At 49.7% G+C, this 22,220-nt stretch overlaps 1 protein-coding gene across 17 annotated transcripts in view; it reads right to left on the bottom strand.

Moving 5' to 3' along the window:
- NFIA (nuclear factor I A) overlaps positions 1-22,220 on the bottom strand; it is a 349,114-nt gene that overhangs the window by 246,831 nt on the left and 80,063 nt on the right. For 5 of the 17 annotated variants that reach the window (XM_036387938.2, XM_036387941.2, XM_036387944.2 and 2 more), the window contains exon 1: positions 1,941-2,065. The exons of 10 other annotated variants lie outside the window; for them this stretch is intronic. In XM_036387938.2, the coding sequence (XP_036243831.1) occupies positions 1,941-1,967 (27 nt within the window). In that variant the 5' untranslated portion in view covers positions 1,968-2,065. Of the gene's footprint in view, positions 1-1,940; positions 2,192-22,220 lie in introns of those variants that run through there. 2 more of the 17 variants (XM_036387943.1, XM_036387948.2) reach the window with 2 other exon arrangements.

The following is a 22,220-nucleotide window of genomic DNA, read 5'->3' as shown; positions in this document are numbered from 1 at the left end:
TGACAGATGACACAAAATGCTTGTGCCATTTTGGTTCCAGGACTTGGATAAATACGCTCAGAACCAGCATTTTTGTTTGTTTTCCTTTTCTAACCCACTTTCAAGAGCTTCCCTTTAAATCTGAACCAAAACTTGACCAAAAAAAAAAAAAAAAAGAAAAAGGAAAAGAAAAAATCCTTCCTAAAACTTGTATCAATAAAAGCTCTTGAAACGATAAAATAGGAAATTACTTGCAATAGCTCAGGGCTCGCCCCCTTTTTTCTATGGAAAAATGACAGAATCACCTAATTGATCCTTCGGAGGGAAGAGTTTGTCAGGAGGCCTCTAATCCTCCTATTACTTTTCCAAACGTGCAGCAAGAATGCCAGATTTTCCTAACGGAGTCAAAGCACATGCCTGGCTTTCTGCTTTTCTTTTGATAAATTAAAAAAAAAAAAAAAAAAGCTGGGGGGGGGGGGGGTACAGGGACAGGACACGACTGGGCCAAGGAGCAACCAGCCCATGGATTTATTTTCTCTCCTTAATATGCGACTGGGCCTACAGAGCCCCAGGAGCCCCACGTGGAGATGCCAGGAGCGTCGGCGCTGCGGGCCCCGCACGGAGTGTCCGGGGGTCCCTCCCGCAGCCGCTGCGCTGACAAAAACCAGGTATTTCTCAGAGTTGAATTAAAGGCACAAACTTTGCCCAGGCACAGCCCGGAGTTGCTGCATCCCATCCTCTGCAAACTCCCGCTGCTCACATTTTGCTCCTGCCTTTTGAGCAAGTGTACGGTTTGGAGTTTCGTGCCCCCGCCGGCCTGGTGTTTTCTCGCCAGCACCCCAAAATTTGGGGCAGGCTGGAGAAGGAGAGGGGACCGCGACTGGAGAAGGGGACGAAACTTTCAGAGCTCTTCGGGCTGGCTGGGAAGCTGCCGCCCCTCTCCCTGCAATTCCTTGCCTTTTTCTCGACGGAAAGAGCCCGGAGAGGCTTTCTCACCGGGAGAAAAAAAATATTCCAATTAAATTAATAAGAATAATGTAGTCAAAATCTCCTGCAGGAGGAAATAATCTGGGGTTTGAGTCCGCCACAAAGCATTTCCTCGTTAAACCATTATATCCTGCTAATTGAAGGGGTGTAATTCAGCGTCCTGCAGCAGCGCGCGGGGAAAAGGGGGGCCGGGGGTTCCGCGGCCGCGCAACCCGGGGGCACCGCGGAGCGACACCCCCGCCTCCGCTCCCCGCGCAGCCCCGTCCCGCCGCGAGCGGAGGGCGCAAAAGTTGCGCCGAGCGCCGCGGGGCCCGATCCGCGGGCGGGAGGGTGGCGGGGGGGACACGCGACACACGCGGGACAAGTTTGCGGGTGTCCGTGTGGGGGGACACACGCAACGGTCCCCCGGCTGGGGCGGCCTCCGCGGGTGCGGAGGGCGCTCTGCGCGGGGGCGGCTGCACCGCGCCGCACCGCGGGAGCGAGCCCAGGTGCGGGGGACGGTCCCTCTTTCCGTGCCCGGGGCGCCGGGGGGGGCGCGGAGCCGGCGGGGCCGCTCCCGCGGAGCCCCGAGCGCGGTGCCGGGGGGTGCGGGCCGCGCCGTGCCCGGGGCGGGGAGCGGCGCAGCGGCTCCAGCGCTGCCCCGGGGCCGCGGTGCGGGGCGGTGCGAGGCGCTCCGGCGCGGGCGGCGGCATCGGCGGCATCGATCGCGGATGACCAAGCACGGCGGGGCCGTGCGGGTCGTCCCGCAGCACCGCGCCCGCGCGGCCCCCCCCGTTAATTAAAGCATTAATAAGTAGGCGCCATTAGCCATGTGCCGACACAAATGGCCGTGCGGGAAGGGGGTGGAGGGGGGGGGCATGCGAACGAAAGGCAACAAAGTTAGTTTCGGCGAGCGGCGGTGGTGCCCCTTCCCCGGCGCGCACGGCCGCGCACCCCCGCAGCGCCGGCCCCACCGCGCCCCGGCGGCCGCTTACCTGGGTGAGACAGAGCGGAGAATACATGACTGCTGCGGGGGGCTGCGGTTTGGAGGTGTGCGTGTGCGGGGAGAGAGGGAGAGAGAGAGGGGGAGAGAGACAGAGGGAGAGGGAGAGAGAGGAGGGGAAAAAAGAGAGAGAGAGAGGAGAGGAGGGGGAGCCCCGAGCCTGCTTCTTGCTTTCACATTTCCAACTCTGCCAAACTGCAGCCAGCGCGGAGCCGCTCCATGAGCTGAACTTTAACCCCGCCTCGACTTTCCCGCACTACGCGCTCGGCATGCCTGCCCCGCGCGCCGTTAAAGGCATAGCGCTCGCTGCGCGCCCCTCCGCCGCCCCCGCTCCGCGCCCCTCCGCTCCGCTCCGCGCCCCTCCGCTCTGCGCCGCGCACCGCCCGCCCCGCGCCCCGCGCCGCCCGCCCGCGGGGGCGGGGAGGGGCGGGGAGGGGGCTGCGGCGCCGCCGCCTCCCTCCGCCCCGCCGCCCCGCAGCGCGGCCAGCCGCGGAGCCGAGAGGCGAGCAGGGCTCGGCTCAAAGTTTTCCTCTTTTTACGAAGGGGGGGCTGTGTATTTTCCTATTATAATTGTTATTTATTTATTTTTTTATTTTGCTGTTCCCGGGGGCTGCGGCTCCGCTCGGCCCTTGACCATGGAGGGATGGGGCGCGGGGGGGGGGGGACTGGGGAAAGCGGCGTTGCCTTCCACAACTTTCCCCATCCCCTTTGGCACTTGTCATTTTAAATCAAGCGCTTTAGAATCAAGGGTGCTTATTCCACTTTAAAAAAAAATAAAAATTTTCTTCTAAAAAATAGCAACACATAAATTCATCGGCACATTGCACTCCCCCCTCTTTCTTACTTATGAAATCTAAAAGTGAAGCGCTTAAAATTAAAAATACCCCCGCGCCTCCTGACACTTCTGGAGCGCATTGTCTTGGCACCGGCAACGTTTGGGTTTGGGGTTTGGATGCTCTCCAGCCCGCTCCTGGGGACTCGGAGGGTGTCCCGGGTGGTGTGTCCCCCCCTTTCCGCTTGGGAATAGCGTTTTCCAGTGATGCCGGAGGCAGTTTAGGTGACCCCCGCGTCCCTGCGTGTAGTCACAGGCTTTTTTTTTTTTTTGGGGGGGGTGGGGAGGGCGACGACGGCGACACACGCAGGGAAAAAAATCCCATCTATAGGGGAACAGGAGGAAAAATCCCCTCCCGCCGCTTATTTCGGAGGTGGAGGGGGAGTGGGTTGTGTCCCCCACTCGTCCGTGCCGCACCGTTCCCAGCCTTTTGCGGTTTCCAGCATTATCTTTTAAGTAACTTTTGGCGCCCTTCGGGAGACTTTTGGCCGCGGGACGGCTGGTTGCGCCCTCTAGGCAGGGGCCACGGTCAAGTGCAGCCCCTCCGCAGCCACGGACACCCCCCCTCCCAAAAAAAAATACGAGTAGAGCGAAAGCACCTTCCCCCACCCCAGAACATTTGAGCGCTAAACGGGTGGGCGCGCAAGTTATCCTCATTTTGCCCAACTCAGCGTTTTGCTAAGCACGCTTTAAAAAAATAAATAATTTTTTAAACGTGGGATTTTTTTTAAATAAAAAAGCTTTTTTTTCTTTCTTCTTCTCCCCTCCTTTTTTTTTTTTTTTTTTTTTTTTTTGGGTGCTAAATCCGGAGGTTTCCGAGGCTCCGGCCCCGCCAGCGGCCCCGTCCCCGCGGGGCGCCGCCAACTTCGGCGGAAAAGGCAGAAAAAAAAAAAAGAGAAAAAAAAAAGGAGAAAAAAATAAAAAGAAGAGGAAAAAAAAAAAAGGAGAATAAAAACCGAGGAAAAAAAAAGAAAAAAAAAAAGGCGCGCCCCTCCCCCCGGGGGAGTTCAAACGTCGCAACACCCACTCCCGCCGCTGATTGGGCGGCTCTCGCTGACGTCACAAGGCCCCGCCCCGCCCATTGGTCCCCGCCGCGGTCCGTCACATCCCGCGCCCGGGCGCGTTTCTTTGTGCGCGGCCGCGGGCGCTCCAGACGGCGCGCACGGAGCCGGCGCGCACGTACGGGCGGGGAGGGGGGGAAAGCGGGGGAATCTGTCAAGCTCAGCGGTTTTCTCAAATCCCTGACAAAAAAAAAAAAAAAAAAAAAGATAAAAAAAAAAAAAGAGGCAGCTGCGGCGCAGCCCTGCGCACCCGCGCTCCCTCCGCGCCCAGACCCCGCGCAGACAATAGCGAATTCCCTCTGCGAAAGCGTGGGAATCGGGTTAAAAATACAAAAACAAGAGTTTAAGCGGCGCCGCGTCCCGCGGGCAGGGATAACAGGGATAACACAGATAACAGCGCAAGAGAAACTTTGCGGGCTCTAGCGGCTGGCGGCACTTTTTTTTTTTTTTTCCTCTTCGCAATTTTTTATATTTTTTATGGCTAAAATCGACTCGCAGCCGTTGGGAACCGGAAGGGAAAACCCGCCGCAGCCAACTGCCGCCGGCTCTTAGGTGGGATGTGTTGGGATTTTTTCTTCCCGTGCGTTTCGGGCTGATCTGGGGCTTTTGGTGGCTGCGGCGCGGGGCGAGCGGGGGTCGGGGCGGGCGGGCCCGGGCGCTGCCGCTGCCTCTCCACGCTCTGCCGGGTGGGCTCCCAGTGCCCGGGACTTTGCAGAAGTTACGAGCGATTCGGCAGCCTCCCGCCCACCGCCCACCTCCCTCCTCCCCTTCTCCTCCACCTCCTCCTCCTCCCCCCCGCCCCCGCGTATTTCCGCAATCGCTGCGATTCGCACAGGAGACCCGCACCGGGGGGCGGCGGGGCTCACGGACATCCCCCGCACACCCCCGGCCGGGCGGGCGGCCCCGCTGCGGGCCCGCAGTGTCCCGCCCCCGCCGAGCCCTTCCCAGCCGCGGGGGTCCTGCGCGGGAGGGCGGCGGGGGAGACGGTGCGAGCGCCCCTCGCTCGGGTAACCCCCATCCTGCACGGGTAACCCCCCATCCTGCATGGATAACCAGCCCCCCGCACGGGTAAAACCCCCTCCTGAACGGGGAACCCCCCTCCCCTTCCGCACCGGGACCCCCCCATGCGCACCCCCCGGCAAGGGGAACCCCCGTCCCTTGCGCAGCAAAGCTCCTTTGCTGCATGGGCAAAGTTACCTGGCGCTGGCAAACCCCCCATCCTCCTTTGCACGTCCACCTTTGCACCCCCCGTGCTTCGCAACCCCCCCCCCCCCAGGCTTTGCTCCCCCCGGTGCGGTGAAGGTGCGGGTCCCCCCCGGCCGGGCAAGCCCCCGGCGGGGGAGGACCGGTCGTCCCCGCAGCGCTGCCGTGCCTGGCAGCGATGCAGCAGCCAAGCTGCAAAGTCTCCAACTTACACGGCACCCCTAAAATAGTCCTGATTTCATCCCTGAAAGGATTTCCTGGCTTTGTGTGTCTTAACTAGCCTTGGCCATTTTTGTAGAATAACCCCATTATTCACAGCTCTGAGGGTACAATCTGCTAAAGTCACTTAATAAAAAAAAAAAAAAGCCCAAAAAAAACCAACCAAAAAAACACAGAGGAGAAAGAAAAACCTTCAAAGGGCGTGAGAAATAAAGGCAAACAAACAATTGTCTGTGGCTCTCAGCTCCCCTTGATCGTGGATACCCGCTTCATTAACAGGAGAAGCATTATATGCTTAAAACTGGAAGCCTCAAGATGCGTGATAATACTGCAAAATTAATTTGGGGGGGGGGGAGAGCAAGTGGATTTGAAGGTTAATTGCTATTTTTGACAACAAAGTGAGACTTCAACTCACACAACTCATAAGGAGTGGTGTGGTTGCCCCTCTGAATTTACTGCTTTTAATCGACTTGAGCAGGTATTTAAAGACACAGAGGTTGCAGCCGCAGCGTGCTGAGTACAGAGACCAACCAAAAAAAAAAAAAAAAATAGAGTGAGAAAGTAAAAAGCCCAGAGATAGTGATTTTCAGTTTGCAGTTTGGGAGCCCCAGACCTGCGCTGGTGACAGCGCGGCTCCGGGTGCGGCGGCGCGTTTGAACCTCCCGGCAGCAGCGGCTCTGCTTTCCTGGTTACCTCCTGGTGACCCCTGGGAGGGAGCCCGCCGGTTCCCAGCGGTCTGGAGACCACAGGTTGGAAACCACTGGTTTTGCATAAACTTGTGTTATTCGGCGCAGGCTTAGGTCGCGAGGGCTCCTCTTAGCAAATTGTCGGAGGATGATGTGCACTGCATAAATTAAAACATCATGTCCCCTTGCCATGTGAAAGCATTATTAAAAGAAGCATAATAAGGGATTTCCACCATGTTATCAAGCGTACAAAGAGAACTCCGAATGGGAGGGATGGCTGTCATCGGGGTAGAACAAGCTGGGATTTTGGAGAGGCTTGAGAAGCGCTTTGAATAGCCCGTCAGTTGGACAAGGATCAGCGCTGACAATAGCCGGGCTATATGTGGTATGGCCTGTTAACATACAGCAGCGATCATTAAAGGCCTGAGACAGACAACAGGGCTCTCCTGGGCCCTGAGTGATGTTGGTGGCTTTGGGAGAGCCACTGTGGCTGCCCTGGGAGCAGCTTTGCCCTGCTGAGAGCCAGAAGCCCCCTGAAATCACCAGGCTCGATCCTGAGCCCTTTTCCATCAAGACCTTAGAGCCACACACTGCTGACTCACATCCCCAAGAGACCTAAGTGCCAGTGTGGTGGGTGGGAATCAATGCCCAGACGTTTATCTCTTGTCCCACAACCTACTATGGAGCTATCTACAAATTCCAGTAGAAACATCACAGAGAAGCAGTAGTTTAGTGCCATGCCCAACCTTGTCCCACCATCCACCATGAAATGAACAATATTCCGAAGCTACCAAAACTGAGAGTATTCTGTAAGACTCTCCCTGGGGAAGAGATTGCTTTTTTATTCCACAGGTGCACAAAGAACTGGGCATAACAGGGTTTTCCTCCTTAGTTTAAAGGCTCCAGATCCTAAATTAGAGTTCCCCATAGCAGCACTGTTGGAACTCGATGATATCTAAGATATCTTCCAAACCAAGCTGTTCTATGATTCTACAATAAACACCATGGTTTTGTGAACGCTGTGTCGTCCTAAAACAGGAGGGCAGAACTTTCAACTTCCAGGCTCCAAATTTCAGGGAGTAGCTTAAATAAGCAGAGTAGTACGTTTGATGGAAATTCTCACCTTACGCCACTAAATACATGTGAATAATAATGTTTTTCCATGCAATATTTTCTGTCCATCGCCACGATTCCCAGGAGGAGAGCAGGGTGATGAAGAAGCACTGCAGTCCCTATCTGGCAGATGAAAACGGCCACGCCATTTGGGGTCTGGGTCATGGGTGCATGGCCAAAGCCACACTGATGTGGGGAATTAAAGCAGCTGTGCTAAGGCAGGTGGGAATAAGGACACTAAAAATTGGTCAATCTTTGTGTGAAAAGACCTGCTTGGACCGTGAGCTCGTGGCGGCATCGCTGCCTGGCACAGCCGTGCGTGGGGCGCTGGCTGCGGAGCAGAAATGCCTGCAGAGTTGTAATGCATTTCCACAGGGGCTCGAGCCTATTGCGAAATGCACTGCGGAGGAAATAACTTCCCAGCAAAAGTGGTGTGCACACTGCAGAAAGGAAGCAACAGAACGGACAGAGGCGGGAGAGGCAGTGTTTCCCCTTTTGTTTTGCTGTAGATCTTCTTGTGGGGAGCAAAATAAGTGGTAACATTTTTAAGTTAAAAACCCCTTTGCAAGCAGGGTTTATTTGAAAAAACTAAACATGCCTTGAAGTGAAAGTTCCCTATGCAAGTGAATGGAGTTTAATAAGCTCGCTGTGGTTTACGAGTGGGCTCTAGCAGTGCCTGTCGGCCCAGGCCACACCATGGGCCAGCAGGGACCTAAAACTTCCTTCTTACCATGTTGATACCACCATCCAACTGGATAAATCCCCTGTTCAGAGCCAGGAAAGACACAAATAGGTACAGTTGTCCTCAGCTATATTTTATTTGTACACAGTCCCGCAGTGTTATCGCTGCTGGAAGCTGAGGGACGCCTCTCACAATGGTACAAAATAATTCTCCAGCGATACGGGGTGATTACACCATGCAGAACTGATAATGCTGTTGTCCTAAACCCAATGTTTTATCAGGCAGTTTGGCATAAACACTTTGGTCCTAATCTCGCACACCTCAATGAAAATTTCACTTGATAAAGTTTGCGCAAGAGTGGTATAAACATGGTGTGGCAAATATTGTTTATAAACCCATCCACACCCATCCACACACTATTTATTTTAGTATATTATATATCCATGCGTTGTCATATTTATTTATGCAATCTATTTCTCAAAAGGAAAGTAAGTCTTTTGTCCCTGCTTTTACATGAGAACATTTTACATTCAGGGTTCACTCAGAATATAAAAGCTGAGATTCAATACAGGGTGTGAAAAATGAACCTGAGGAATTGCTGACTGTACTTTGTAAAGTTTCAGATAGCACAAACAGTTACGTGACAAAGAAAAGTTATGTCTACGAGAAAAAAAGAATATTAATACTAATATTAAACATCAGCCTATGCTGCTTAGAAGCAGTGGTGGTCTTTTAGCCCTCATTAACATGCATTCCCTGCTGCCCTTCGCTGCAGGCTTTTCTCTGGAGTCTAACTTTCACAATGAGATGGGCATTATTTCCCCAAATAAATAAATAAATAAAATTCAAAGCAGCAATCTGCTCCACTGATAAGTAATTTTTTTCACTTTTCTTATCTATGCTAAAGTTTTGGGAAGAAAGAAAAATCAATAATACGAGTGGCCTGTTCAGACACAAACTTGGACAACTTTGTGCCTAGGTTAGAGACAGGCTGGGTAGAAGGGCACAGTAACAGGTGCAGGTTTATTACTATTTTTCTAGCACAAAATTTATCTGCAATTCTCTTCTGCAGTTATTTTTTATAAAATAGTTTTAGCCCTGCTAACCCAGACAGCACATGAGGTCTGATCACTTTCCTCGTGGGTGCAGAGCAGGAAAGTTTTCCATCACAAGTTTTCCTGACTCTGTCTCTTTTCCACTATTAAAAATACCTCTTTCAGCCCTAAATTATGTATTCTTTAAAAGGTGATGCATTATTCTTCATAGGAAAGACAGGCACTGACACAAGATAGTTTAGAGCCCCCCACTTCTAGCCCATAAGCTTCAAGCTAAATGAAATTATAGAGAATTGAAAGTAATACTCTTTCTCTGAGATTAGTAACTTTTTACTTCTCTACCTCTTCTAATTTTATAGACAACTTCATAACGTACAAGGACTGAGCCATAAAAGCTGTCTGTGCCATAGCTCACATGCAAAAGTTGGTTGTAATAACTCAAAAACCTGCACAAGACCCAATGCTTCTGACTAAAAGATTTTTGTAAAAAAAACACAGAGCGAAGTGAGCCCAGTCCCTTTTGCTTGCTCTGCCTTTTCCCAGAGCCCATGGCTCCTCTGGAGTAGTGAAGGAAATGTGTTAGTCTCAGCACCTGAATTTTTTTTTTTTTTTTTGAAGTCTTTATTACTGTAATTCACTGACCTGCCGCATTGTAAGCCCTGGCAATATAGATCCCTGCACTGGGCACCCTGCGCTGGCACTGGATCTCTCTGGAGAAGCTGCTTTGTTGGTTTGCTTTTTTTTTTTTTTTTTTTTTTTTCAGAAAGGGAGTTTTTCTTTAAAAAAAAGAAAAAAAAGGAAGTGTAATCCGTGTGGGCTGCCTGTCACAATCACTGCTTTCCTCTCCTAACAGCAGGGAGAAGGTGAGAGCATCCTCTGCTCACCCGACTGTTGTGTTAACTTCTATGCTGGGCTGGGAAGATTTCCATAGGGTAACCCCCGGAAGAAGCAGGCGCGATGCACAGGTGGCCCTTACAAAGGGATACGCTCAGCTATGGTTTTATTTGGATTCCTGGAAAAGCACATAAATCACAACACCGCCCCACGTACGTATGCCCGACCCCTTCCTTTACTTCTTGCATGAAAAGGTTATTTCTGAGCCTGTGGAGCAGGTGTACGTACGGTGGTGAAGCTCGTGGGCAAAGACACACTGACTGCATTATTTCTCCCTCAGAAAACTGAAAACCCGAGCCAGGAGATCCCCCAGCCCAGCTCCCCCCTCCTCCAGGAGGAAATAAGCATTTCCTTAAAAATATTCTATTTTTTTTTTACCCTCTTCAGATTCAGATTGTCACTAAATATAGAAACTCTTGTAGCCACACAAACCGTGCATCGCCCCACAGCTGCTCATTTGCAATTTGTTCCTGCACTTAAAAATCTCTTAATGCTACAAATAAACTTTGGGAAAGTTACATCCCAATAAACAATGAGGTGTTGTTTAAAATTACATGTGCTACTGTATTATTAGGTCTCTACCGACACTACAATTATCTTTTGAAGCTGGCAATAACGCATTAGCTGTTCAGTCAGACGCAGAAATAGACTGGTGGATAAGCCCTCTGCCATTTTTATGAATGGAAAATATTTTAAAAGATTGTTTCCACTTTCTTCTTTGTCCTCTCCCCCGAAAGGAGCCCCCGAGCCGGCACTCTTTCCCCACGTCACTTTAATATTCATCTATTTTATCCATACATTGCGATACATGATTAACTGCCTCCCCCCTACCACACACACATCGCCCCAAACAATACAGATACTTATTGGATTAACTACTCAGTCCTCGCTGGAAGGAAAGCGGTATCCGTGAGCTCTCGCTTTTATTTGCACGTACAGCTGTAGATCTGTGGCATGACACAAAAATAAATAATAATAATTGAAAAAAAAAAAAAAAGAAAAAATGAAAAAAGAAAAAAGTGGATAATCCCTACGCGGGAGCGCAGTGTCCGCCGCAGCATCCGCCCGCTCCGCGGCACCATTTTTACTCGCCGAGGGAGTTCGCAGCGCGGCGGATCCTGCCTGGTTTTGCCCGATTTCTGCCCGGTTTTGCCCGATTCCTGCCCGCTCCCCGAGCAGCCGCTGCCCGGCGTGGGCGACCGTGATGGGCGTCGCATCTCCCCGTCCTCCGGGCCCCCCCTCCGGCACAGCCTTGGCACCGCATCGCGGCTGGGGGCAGAGAAAACGGAGGTGCGGGGCGGAAAGAATTAAAGCGAAGCCTTTAAAGTTCTCTGTGTGATTTTGCTCTGCCTCTGGATTATTTGGAGGAAAGGGGTGGGGGGGAATAAATAAATAAATCTCGCAACCTGCCAGCTCTGCCTTCCCAACGCTCGCCAAGTCACTGGTAGCCATTTTCATCTAAGGTACAGGAGGAGGAAAGAAAAAGGAAAAAGAAAGCCGAAAAATCTTTAAGAAAAAAGGACCCGAAAAAAAGGAACCAAGACAGGAAAACCCCGCGGAGCAGCGCAGACCGGGGCCGCTGCAGCCGCTCCGCACCCGCGCAACCCCCGCCGCTCGCTCCGCCGGCCGGCGGGCTGCCCAGTTTTGTTTTTCCTGTCTTACCCCCCCATTTTGTTTTTTTTTTTTTCCTTCCCCTTTTTTTTTTCTTTTCTTTTCTTTTTTTTTTTCTTTTTTTCCCCCCCTTTTCCCCTCTCTTTTGCCGCAGTCTCCGTCCGGTGCTGGGCGAGTCCCGGCAACCCGCGCCGGCGAGGAGCTGATTTATCGCTGCTCCAGCCCCGGCTCGCAATTCTGTCACTCTAAATCACGCACATGCGGAGAGCGGGAAGGTTTTGGCCAGCTCCCCACTCCCCCCCCCCCAAAAAAAAAAAATTAATAAAAAATTTCAAAAATATAAATAACGAAAAGAAAAAGGTGAGGGGGGGGGGGAGAAATCCAGGGAAGAACCGGCGCCCCCCGACCCCCGCTGCAAAATAAAGTCTCAATAAAAGTGGCGGGGGCGGCGCGGAGGGCGGGAGGGATGGAGGGAGGGGGGCACCTGGCAGCCGCCGCGCCCGCCCCCGCCGCTCCCCGCGGCGCCTCCCGGGCCCGGCTCCGCCGCGGGGGCTGCGGGGGGACCCCTGAGCTCTCCCGCCCAGCGAGGTCCTGCCTGCCAGCGCTGCAACCCGCGTGTACATGTGCGTATCCACATATATCCCCATCCCATATGGATGCGGCTGTGGGAGGGTTACAGCTCCCGGGCTGGAGCTGCGGCATCCGCCCCGGCGGCAGTGGGATGCAAAGCCCCGGGCAGCCTCCGGCTCTCCCAGCCCTGCGGCAGAGGGGCTCTGTGCCAGCCGGGTGCAGCGACTGTGGTGCCCCGGTGTCCCAGCACTGCTCCCACTGCCCATGAAACAAATTCATAAAGCCAAGGATCCCCTGGTCCTGAGAAATTCGGGTATCATGGCTTGGGACCGCAGCTTGGGCTCCCGAAACTGTCTCTGTTAGGCCCTGCAGTGGCTTTGCCTGTTATTCCCATCACATCCTTTAACAGTAAAGAAAAAAGGAAAATCCCTATGAAAACTGTTGGTGGTATCACTATAATTCGGGGGTTGACACAATCCCTGGGAATTTTGTCCCAACCCTTGGCTGTGGCCAGGGTCAGGGCAGGGTTGCAGGGGAGAGAAGTTTCAGGAATGCCTGAATCCCAGCAGCTGCACTGGCAAGTCCCTGAGACTTGCACTGCTGAGGCAGGGAGGAATCACTGCAGAGAGCAGGACGGTCGCATGCTGCTGGAGATGCTTACACGGCTAATAAAATCCGGGATAAATCCCCCAGCAGTATTGCAGCACACAGGGCAGGAGGCTGAAACTCTTCTCTGCCACTGCACTGCAGCATCAAACTCTGACTTACATGCAGCCCTCCTCCTTAAATTCAAGAAATATCCCCAGATTTTCAGTATTGCTGAGCTCCAAACTTTGGTGCAAGTGACTTCTGCCCTGCTTGGCAAAGGGAACCTGTGGGCCGGCCTTGCATGTGCAACACAGACAGAGCACTGAATCCCCATGGAAAATCCTTCCCTATGGTTTAGAAAATCAGAAAGCCACGGAGAAATGTATAGAGCAGAGGAAAACATGGACACCTGAGTGGAAGGAGAGAGTGACCATGGTCAACTGCAGGCCATGTCCAGTGGAGACTCCAGGGAAGCTGCTTTTCCCTCCTCACAGCAGTGCTGCTGTTCCCAGCACTTTGAGACACCAGGAATGTCTCCTGGTGTTTTTAAACAGGGAAAGGACCAGTGCTGGTGCTCCCAGTGCCCTCCAGCCAGGGGACTGCAAAGGAAGCAGCATCCATACACCCCCTTTTGCAATGGGGGCTCTTTGTTTCTGCTGGGACCCCTGTTCTTCTGCTCATCCCTTGGGATGGTTTTATGACACCTTGGGGAAGGCAGGCTAGGGAGGGGGGGGATACCCCTCCTAGGTGCCCATCACACAGGTACTCCTGCACTCAGACACAGGGATCCCAGCACAGCACTGCACCTTCACATGGGTACCCCAGCATGCAGTTACCCCAATACACTGCTACACCTGCCCACAGGTATCCTGCCACACAGGCACCCTGACACACCACGCCACTCTGCACACCAGAACCCAGCTGTACATGGCTGTACCTGAACAGGGATACCCCAAAACACAGCCCCTGGAACTCAGGTACCCCATCAACCCCCTGCCATGCCACATGCCCTGTGTGGCACTGGTGTGGGCTCATCGAGGTCTTTGATGTTCCCTGGAGCAGGTGAGGTTGGTACAATTTCCCTTTAATCCCAAACATCACGAGGCTTACTCCAAAGGCAATGCCAAAGGCTTTTAAAAATTCCTAGTTAACTTGATTTAAAAAGTGTGACTGTAGGAAATAACGAAGGTTGCTTCCCCCTGTTGCCACAAATTTGCATTCAGCCCACAGACGACAGCAGCGGGGCTGCGGCGTCGCTGGATTTCTTCGGAAAAGTTACCAGAGGCCTGAGAGACAGCTGGAATTCATATTAGAATATTTTTAACGTGCTCTTACAAATACTTTGGCATACGCCTATTCCACTCCTTTTAATGATGTTGACTTCATTTCCTTTAATACGGGGCGAAAAAATGCTACACCAACAAGACTTAATTAAATTAATAAGAGGGAACAATAATAAATAATCCCAGTTGCGTTCCTGAACGGTTGCAAAATACAGATTGGAGGGTCGGGATGGTAACACCCAACAACTTCCTCGGACGATTTGCTGAGATGGGCGCATCCCTGGGCCCCTGCTCTCCTCGCTGCTCCCCTTTCCCGTGTGCGATGCTGTGACAGAGGGGCCTCGGGGGGGTGCGCGGAACTGGGGGATGTTCCCGTGCCCGCGCACCTGGGGGTGTGTGCGCACCTGTCCGCGCGCCCCCGCCGCTGCGCGCCCCCGCGCCCGCCCCGCGGCGCCCCCTGGAGGCGGCCGCGCGCGCCCGGCGCCGCCCCGCCCCTCCCGCCGCGCCCCCCCCCCCCACCGCCTCAGCGGCGCAGCGCCCCCTCCCGGCGGGAAGCGGCGGGAGCCTGAGGGAGCCGCGGGGCCGGGGCAGCCCTCGAGGCCGAAACCGGCAAAAATACCGCAAAAGCGGCGAAAACGCACCCAGGTTAACGCCTCCGAGCACCCTCGCCCTGTTTTGCCAAGGTTCTTGACAGCCACAGTGCGTGTGGCTGATGCCAGCAGAGTCAAGCTTTCTCTGTCCCCCACCTGCGTGTGGGACTTGAAGGTGGAGTGTCCCCTACTCCTTCCTTCCTTCTTCCTCCTTCCTCCTTCCAGGGAGGTTTTGGAGGAGGAGAGAGGATGCAAATGTTACACTCCCCTGGGGGAAACCATTTCCCACCTTTCCCACAAGCCAAGCCATCCCTGAATACCATCAGTGTCCTGTGTGTGGGGCAGATCCCGGTTCCCAGCAGGTCAGGGAGGGATCCTGGTGCCCTGCAATTGGCGCTGAGATCCTTCCCGTTATTTATCCAAAGGGTGCTTTGTCATGCAACCAAGCAGATCTCCTATGGGAGACAGGTGTGCTCAGAAAAATGGAAGATGGGCAGGTGGCTTCAGCCTGGGGGAACATTAATACACAAGGACAGGTCTCTGGCTGATGGATGTGAGCTGCCTTCACCTGCTAATTCACACCAGCTGTTGGCCTGACCTGTCTTGCCAATGGTCCTGAAGGTGCTTTGTCCCCTTTTCCACCGCCTAACCGGCCCAGTAAGGGCAGGTCTGGTCACTAAATGCTAATGCCTGTAAGGGTTTCAGGACATAAAAGTATTTATTGTCTGTTCAGCATTAGTTTTTTCAAGCTTTAGCTCTCAAATGCTGCAGACTCCTGAATAATTGCCTGTGAGCTTATGTCTATCACCTTTCTGTCTTCAGCCTCAGCAAAGCAATCCCTGTGCACTGGGACAGTTTCCTTGAAGGACATTCCCTGTTATCTCCCTGAATGACACTGATGTACATACAAGAGGACAAAAGACTTCACATTAGAGTAATAGATGTATATACCACAGTGTTGTTGTAACCACAATGCTAATAACAAGAAATATTAGCATTGATTTTGAAGCAGCAAAGGAAAACTCTGTGCAGGATTTGTGATTTTTTTCCTTGGGCTTTCTGTGATTGAATTCCAGAACCTCAGGAGAAAACTCCAAACTTTGGGGATTTTAACCTGACAGAGAACTTTCCAACGTGCTCCCCAGAAACGTTTCTTGGCTGCTTCTGTGGCTGCCTCTCTTGCTGGTGTTCACTGAGACAAAATACGCATTTTTTTACCCGACCGGCCCATTTTTTTTTTACCCAAATAATAAAATATGACACTAGAGGGCGGCCTGTTAATGTAATTCAATAATGAAGTTGCAGCGACTGCACGTGGAGATGGCAGCGCTGTCCCCTGCTTGGAGCCCGGGCTGTGGCTGGAAGCCGGTCTGGGAACGCTGCCTGCTCTGAGGCAACCAGCATTGCCCCAAGACACGGGGAATATCCTGACTGGAATACCAGAACCCAAAATAATGACTGTTCCTAAGAAGCGTGATTTTCCAGCAGACCCACGTGTCTCGTGTTCAACAAGGCCTGCTCAGAGAAGGATGTGGCAGGAGCTGTCCTGCCCATTCTCCCGTGACAAACCCATGTCCTGCCACAAACCACGGCCCCAGCTTCGGCAGGTAAAGGACAGTGCTGCAGTTTCAGCCTGGTTTTAGCTGCCTGCACTGCAGTTCAGTGAGCACAGTCCCTGCAGGCTGCTCACTCTCAGGCTCTTCACAGCCTTCCCATGACTGAGGAGGTCTCTTACCATTCCAGAGACCGGCTTCCTTGTGTCAAATGAGGTTAATAGCTGCGTACAATTTAATTAATTAAAGGCTGTGAATATTTTTAGAGCACCAGACGCAGTATGTGTCAGAAATACCAGGTATTATCTGAGTACGCAGTGCTGGCGTTATCGATATTTACATTTTGTGCTGCCTGGAAGTGAGGATTTCCTGGTGGGAAGCTGCCAACAGCAACACTTTTCCCCCCCAGATTTAGAATCTGTGTGTCAAGTGTGAGCCAACAGGCACAAGTGACGTCAGGCCAAGGACACAGGTGACAATAGATTGTGCACTGGCAGAGACTGGTGACACTGGAGGTTGTCACACATGGACCACACCATAGGCATCCTCAAGAGGCTTTCAGTGCTGTGAGCCTATCAAAGGTTAATTCAGCATGTTCCCCAGAGAACATTTTAAGCTGAACTTAGCTAGACTTTCTTATTGTCTGCAGCAGAAATTGGCCTGGATTTACAGATGGAAAGAACTTAAATAAGTGGCCACTTTCCTGAAAGCTGATGTTCCTTAGCATTTAGCAATAATGTGTCCTCGGTTTTTGCTAGATTGCAAACGAGCAATTAATTCTTCAGCACTTGTGCAGAATACTTTAAAAATGGAAACATGAAAGTCTTCTATTAAAATGAAGTTGATAGTATGCACCTGCCACTAATGTACTGTACACTGTGTCTTCCACTCATTATAGTGATGATTTGGGTTGAGATCAAGTGTCATATAGTGAAAATCACTTCAACATGTGCCTGTTCATATGCATAAACTCCTGTGTACCAGATGGCAAAATATAATGACATCTTAAACAGCTAATTGCATAAACCTTGTAATGCAGATAATTGCTGAACCAAAGTATGAGTTAATAATTTCCCACTGTATTGCCTGGCTTGACACTAATTCTAAAGGAAAGTTGTGACAATTCTAACACACTAAAGTTCACCAAGCGGTAATTAAAACTAGCACTTAAAATCATTCGACTTTCAAACCCTTAATTACAATTCAGTGGAATCACTTTGTAGAAATCTAACATTTATAGATAGTTACATGATAGCTGATATTTCATCATCATCCCTTTCATGGTGGTGTTCTAAGGCAGGCCTCAGGAAGCGCATAGCTCTCCCTGGAAGCTTAAGGTTGTACTGGTTTCTGTACCAGTGGCCACTGAGAAACACTTGGAAAACAGAGGCCAGGACTATGAGTTTTTCCATGGGTTATGCTTAAGGCAGTGTGGCAAGTAGTCCTTTTTAATCACCTGATGATATATAAATGTAAATAAGCATCAAGCCACTACAATGAAATGTATCAGGTTTCATAGCATGGGTTTAAGAATTGAATTGTTGTGGTTGGTTTGATAATACAACGTACAGACCTCAAAGCTGAGCCTCTAACACATCCTGAGCTGTTACTGTGTATTGGAAAAGGTGCCATGAAGAATGGAAATGGAATTAATGATGGTAAATACAGTTTTAGGAGAAATAAGCCTTAGCAGACAAACGCAATTTCTTTCTTTGATGAGGTGCATCAAATAATATGATGAAGGTAAAGACTGAATGATAAAGGTCAATGAAGAGATGTGATATTAATTTTTTTATGGAGATTAGAATTAACACTGTGTGATATTCCGATCAAAAAGCATTAGAAATAGCAGCAGAGCATGCACTAATTAGATTAGGAATTGGCAAACAGCCTGTTAAAAAGTAGCTATGAATCAGGAGCCGTTATCAAACGGGAGAGTTTTACCAGGATCAGCATCAGGTCAGATGCTAGTCAATGTTTTCTTCAATGATTTGGATGTAAACACTGTAAATTCACAGCTGATAAATCTGAGGGTGACAGGAACATTGGTGGAGTGACAGACAGCGATGAGAATGGCACTCCAAGTGATCTCAGTTGCTTCATGAGCTGAGCCCATTCAAACACAATTGCTTTTAATACAGACAATGTAAGATTATGCAGTTTCTAGTGCTCACACTTTTAAAAAATTGTTGGAAAACTGGAGTGGGTGCAGAAAAGAGCCACAGAGAGGATTTTAGGGCTGAAGAAAGTGCTTAATGGTGAAAGACTTAAAGCGCTCAATCTGCCTTGCTTACTGGAAGGAAGACTGGGACGTGACATGAGTGTAATGTGTAAGTTTTTAAGTATCTACGAGATGTGTCTGGAAATATCTGCTGGATACCGATAACATTTTTAATCTTTCAGAGAAAAATGGATAACTGCAAGTTGAAGTCAAACTCAAGAGAGAATTTAGGGGGCTTTAATAGTCAGAGTAGCTGAAGGCTGACTTTCAAGGCACAAACTGGATACTGTCTTTTTTTAAATTTTATTTTCTAAGCAAGACTAGGAGACCTGTGGTAACTAAAACCAAGTGAGTGTATTTAATGCAGGGGCAATGGCACGCAGTGTGTTGTCATGTATCAAGGGGCCTTCTCTAGCCTTTAGTGCTGTGAGTCTGTATACATCAGCAGAGACGCTGCATAATCATTTGGGAGCAGGAACGTACACCTGTGCGATGGAATAATCAAGTAATAACTAGTCTAACACATTTCATGGGCTCTCCAGACCCAGGCCAGGTGTGCAGATATTGCACATTCATATATCTCTAATAATGTATTATTTTTAGAAAGAGACAGTTTGTGTGTTTCTGGAGCTACACAACGCCCCCAAAAAGCAGCCCCCAGCCAGTAGATCTTTCACCCCTTTTCTGCCTCCTGGTATGAAACGGCTGATTCCTCAGAGCTCTGTGCCTCTGCTCTGTGGTTAAGGAGAAGCAGTGACCCCATCTCTGGACATCTTTTACCTGGAAGACTGTTTTTTTTATTCACAGTGTGAATCAGACATTCCTGGATGGGACTGGATTACAGGCAGAATATTAGCCTCAAGCTTCACCCCAAGCCACTTTTTCTGTACAGTTCTGTCTCAGTAATTGATTACTGTAAGAAATACTGCCAAACACTTTTCCTGCTGCTCACACAGTTTCCTTCTGCTCTGGCCATACACACCCACCACAGCAGTTCCCTATGTGTTGCTTGCATCCTACAAACTTGCTCCTTTCTCAACACCCAAGAACCCTCAACAACTGTCAAAGCCACGAGCAGACAGTAATCATTTCAAGACTCTACAGTACCACCGCATGGTGCCTCCAATTACAGCTCAATGTAATGCAGAAAGAAGAGGAAGCAGGGACCTCATCCCATTTCCTTCAGCTCTGGCACATTCCTGGAGGTCTCCTAAATTTGGACAGAGCACAGTTTAGCCTAGCCCCTGACCAAAGCCAGGAGCTAAACTCTATCAAATCCAATAGCACAGACAGTTCAGTGCAAGGCTCAGCACAGTCCTCTGTACCTTTTAACATATTTATTAGCCCATGAATCATAACTACCAGGTGTCTGTGTTGTTACTAATTTTACAGACAGATGTAACTGGATCTGATATGAAATACTTTAATGCTCAGGTTTCCTTTATTGCTCCCTGGGGTCTTTCCAGCCACCCTGCTACAGCCCTTTCCTCTGTGGGAGCAGCCCTGCCATTTACAGCTGGCGAGGATCAGGCTGTTTTCCCCTAGAGAAAAATGCTCAAGGGAAGATGCCATTCCTGACAGTTAAAACACTTTCAGTCTATACTAAGCATCCTCTGTAAAACCTCAGCTCAAGTTGATTGTGTCAAGCTCTGCAAAGCAACTCCATTCAGCAGAGCTCACAGTGCATGTGTGGTACATGAAGAGATTGCACTTTTTGTATGCACCTCCTAATTATTTACCTTAGGCAGTCCCTCAACTGTCTGTAGCTAGCTGGAGTTACAGCCTTCCCTCACACACTCCACCAGCTGCATGGAACATGTGCCTCCAGGTGGTCCTGGGTGGTTTCCCCAAGAGCACTGCTCTTCAGGGAAATTTCAGTACAAACCTCTATGAGACTCATGCATTTCATTCATTGCCCACATGTGTAAGTGCAGAATGCCACTAATGGTATTTCAGCCTATGTATCCGCAGCATAACTACTACACACTGTCCATGGAAGAGACACTGATAATTCCATAACAAACCAAAGCAAAAAAAAGACACTGAGTACCATTATTACTTGATAACTTAAATCCCAGAGGTTTGAGGGACATTGAAATTGTCAGTGATAGCAAAGCCTGGGCAGTTCAACAGTCTCAGGGACTTAGGCAGAGATCGATGCAGTGGCTGAGGACCTGCCTTTGGCTTGCAGTGATGCTGGTGATCGACTCAGTGCAGAAAATTGTCCCACCGATCAACGCAGCAGCTTAAAATGAAACATGGGCTGAAATTAGTTGCTGGGGTGGATATTATCTAAGAAACTTGTTTTTCTTTAAAACATCTGATAGATCCAGGATGTGGCAGTACAACATGATGGTGATTTATTTCTCAGTCTCTGAATGTAAATTCATCTTCCTCTTTTCGTTCAATATGAAGAAGTCTTCGAAGTGGAACCTGGGGTTAGATTATTTTCCAGAAGTGAGAATCTAGAAAACAGGGCAAAATATGTTATCATATATCTTTACTGCTCCTTGCAACATTATTTTCTGCTTAGGATTTCTAGATACTTATATCAATGCACTGATAGAGTAAAAGCAATTTCTGATAATGGGTTTTATCAAAACAGAATTAAGTACTGAAAACATAGCATGCATTTTGAGTTTTATTAACAAATCCTGCCTAAATTGAATCTCTTCCCATCATTCCCTTTCTAACCCAGATTCAGGAACATTCAAATAGTACTAATGTAATAAATATTCACTAAAGAGGAACATAACTTAGAGTTCTCCTACCTGGCTGTAGTTGGTTGGTGCTCTTCAGAGGAGAAGCCGTGTTCTCATCTTCTCTCTTCTCTCCAGGAGGTTTTTAGAAAAGGATCAGCCATCATATTTTACCTTCTAAAAATGCATGCCTGTTTTTGTCATGTCTCATATGTGTTCTGATATCCAAACACATTGGAGACAGACTGAAAAATCTGTTGGTAGGTAGAGAAAACACTGGGAGAGTGGGCCTCAGATTCTGTTCTCCATGGAGCAGTTGCCCTCTGCCATTATGCTGATTAAACAAGCTTACAATAAAATACAGTGTCATCTTAGAAGGGGAATTTGCTTTCAGAACTGGTGAGAATCACTGAAGATCTATAATTTCTCCAGATAAACACCTGGCAACTGATTTTCTTTACCTTGCCTAATTTGCCTTTGATTTCTAAGACCCTAAGGCACTTAGAGATCAGAAAATAGTTCAGTCTATGAAAAAGCAATACACCTCTCCTCTTAGCATTGGTTCTCAAATTGTACTTTCAGGCACTCCTCTCACCATGTGTAATTACTTGCAGGTGTCAGCTGGAACGTGCTGTCTTTTGTCTTCTCAAGTGCTTTGGCCAGCAGGGACCTAACGAGCTTTGGTTTACTGTGATTAATAGGTTGGCTGTTGGTCCAAATGACCACTGGAAGAGGACATCCTGTATGATAAGAGCTTTCACTGTCAGTCATGTGGATTGCTTCACCTCGGAATGTTCCAAAGCACCATTGCTGTTTGGTGGGGTCTGAAGCCAGTGAGACTTTCATAGACATGCAGGACTCTGCAATAACTTGCAATTCAGTAGTTGAATTCCACTATGGGCATCAGAGCGGGGTAAGAAACCAGTGATCTTGATCACAATTAGACCTGATTTATACACATTATTTGCTTATCATCTATTCCATATCACATCAATTTAGGTTCTTAATATGGGCACTTATCACAGCAGTGATTGCTGTCTGCTTTGCTAATTGATGATTTCATTGTTCATTGCACCTATTTATGTGTGGCTGTCAGGAAGCGTTTTGTTGTTTCAGCTATGTGAGCATAAGTAAGAACAGTTCTCCAAATCATCAAAAAGGCATTCAAAAATCCTCAAAATCTCCAAAATGGGATTTTGAATTAGGCAGTAGCTTCAGGGGAAAATCTGAAGATTTCCTGCAGAAAGAGAACAAATTCTTTAGAGATTTTTGGTGTCCAGCAGACTGGTTGCTGGAGCCTTCTCAGGTAGCAAGAAACCACTTCCAGGAAGTTTCTGCAGTGCTCTGACATTTATACAGTGGCTGTCGGTGTTGCATAACCTCAGGAGCATCATTATCATTGACCTATTGTA

Source organism: Molothrus ater, chromosome 9, assembly GCF_012460135.2.
Source record: "Molothrus ater isolate BHLD 08-10-18 breed brown headed cowbird chromosome 9, BPBGC_Mater_1.1, whole genome shotgun sequence".
Classification (NCBI taxonomy): domain Eukaryota; kingdom Metazoa; phylum Chordata; class Aves; order Passeriformes; family Icteridae; genus Molothrus; species Molothrus ater.
The sequence above is the reverse complement of the archived record's forward strand: the minus strand, read 5'-3'. Positions and strand labels throughout refer to the sequence as shown.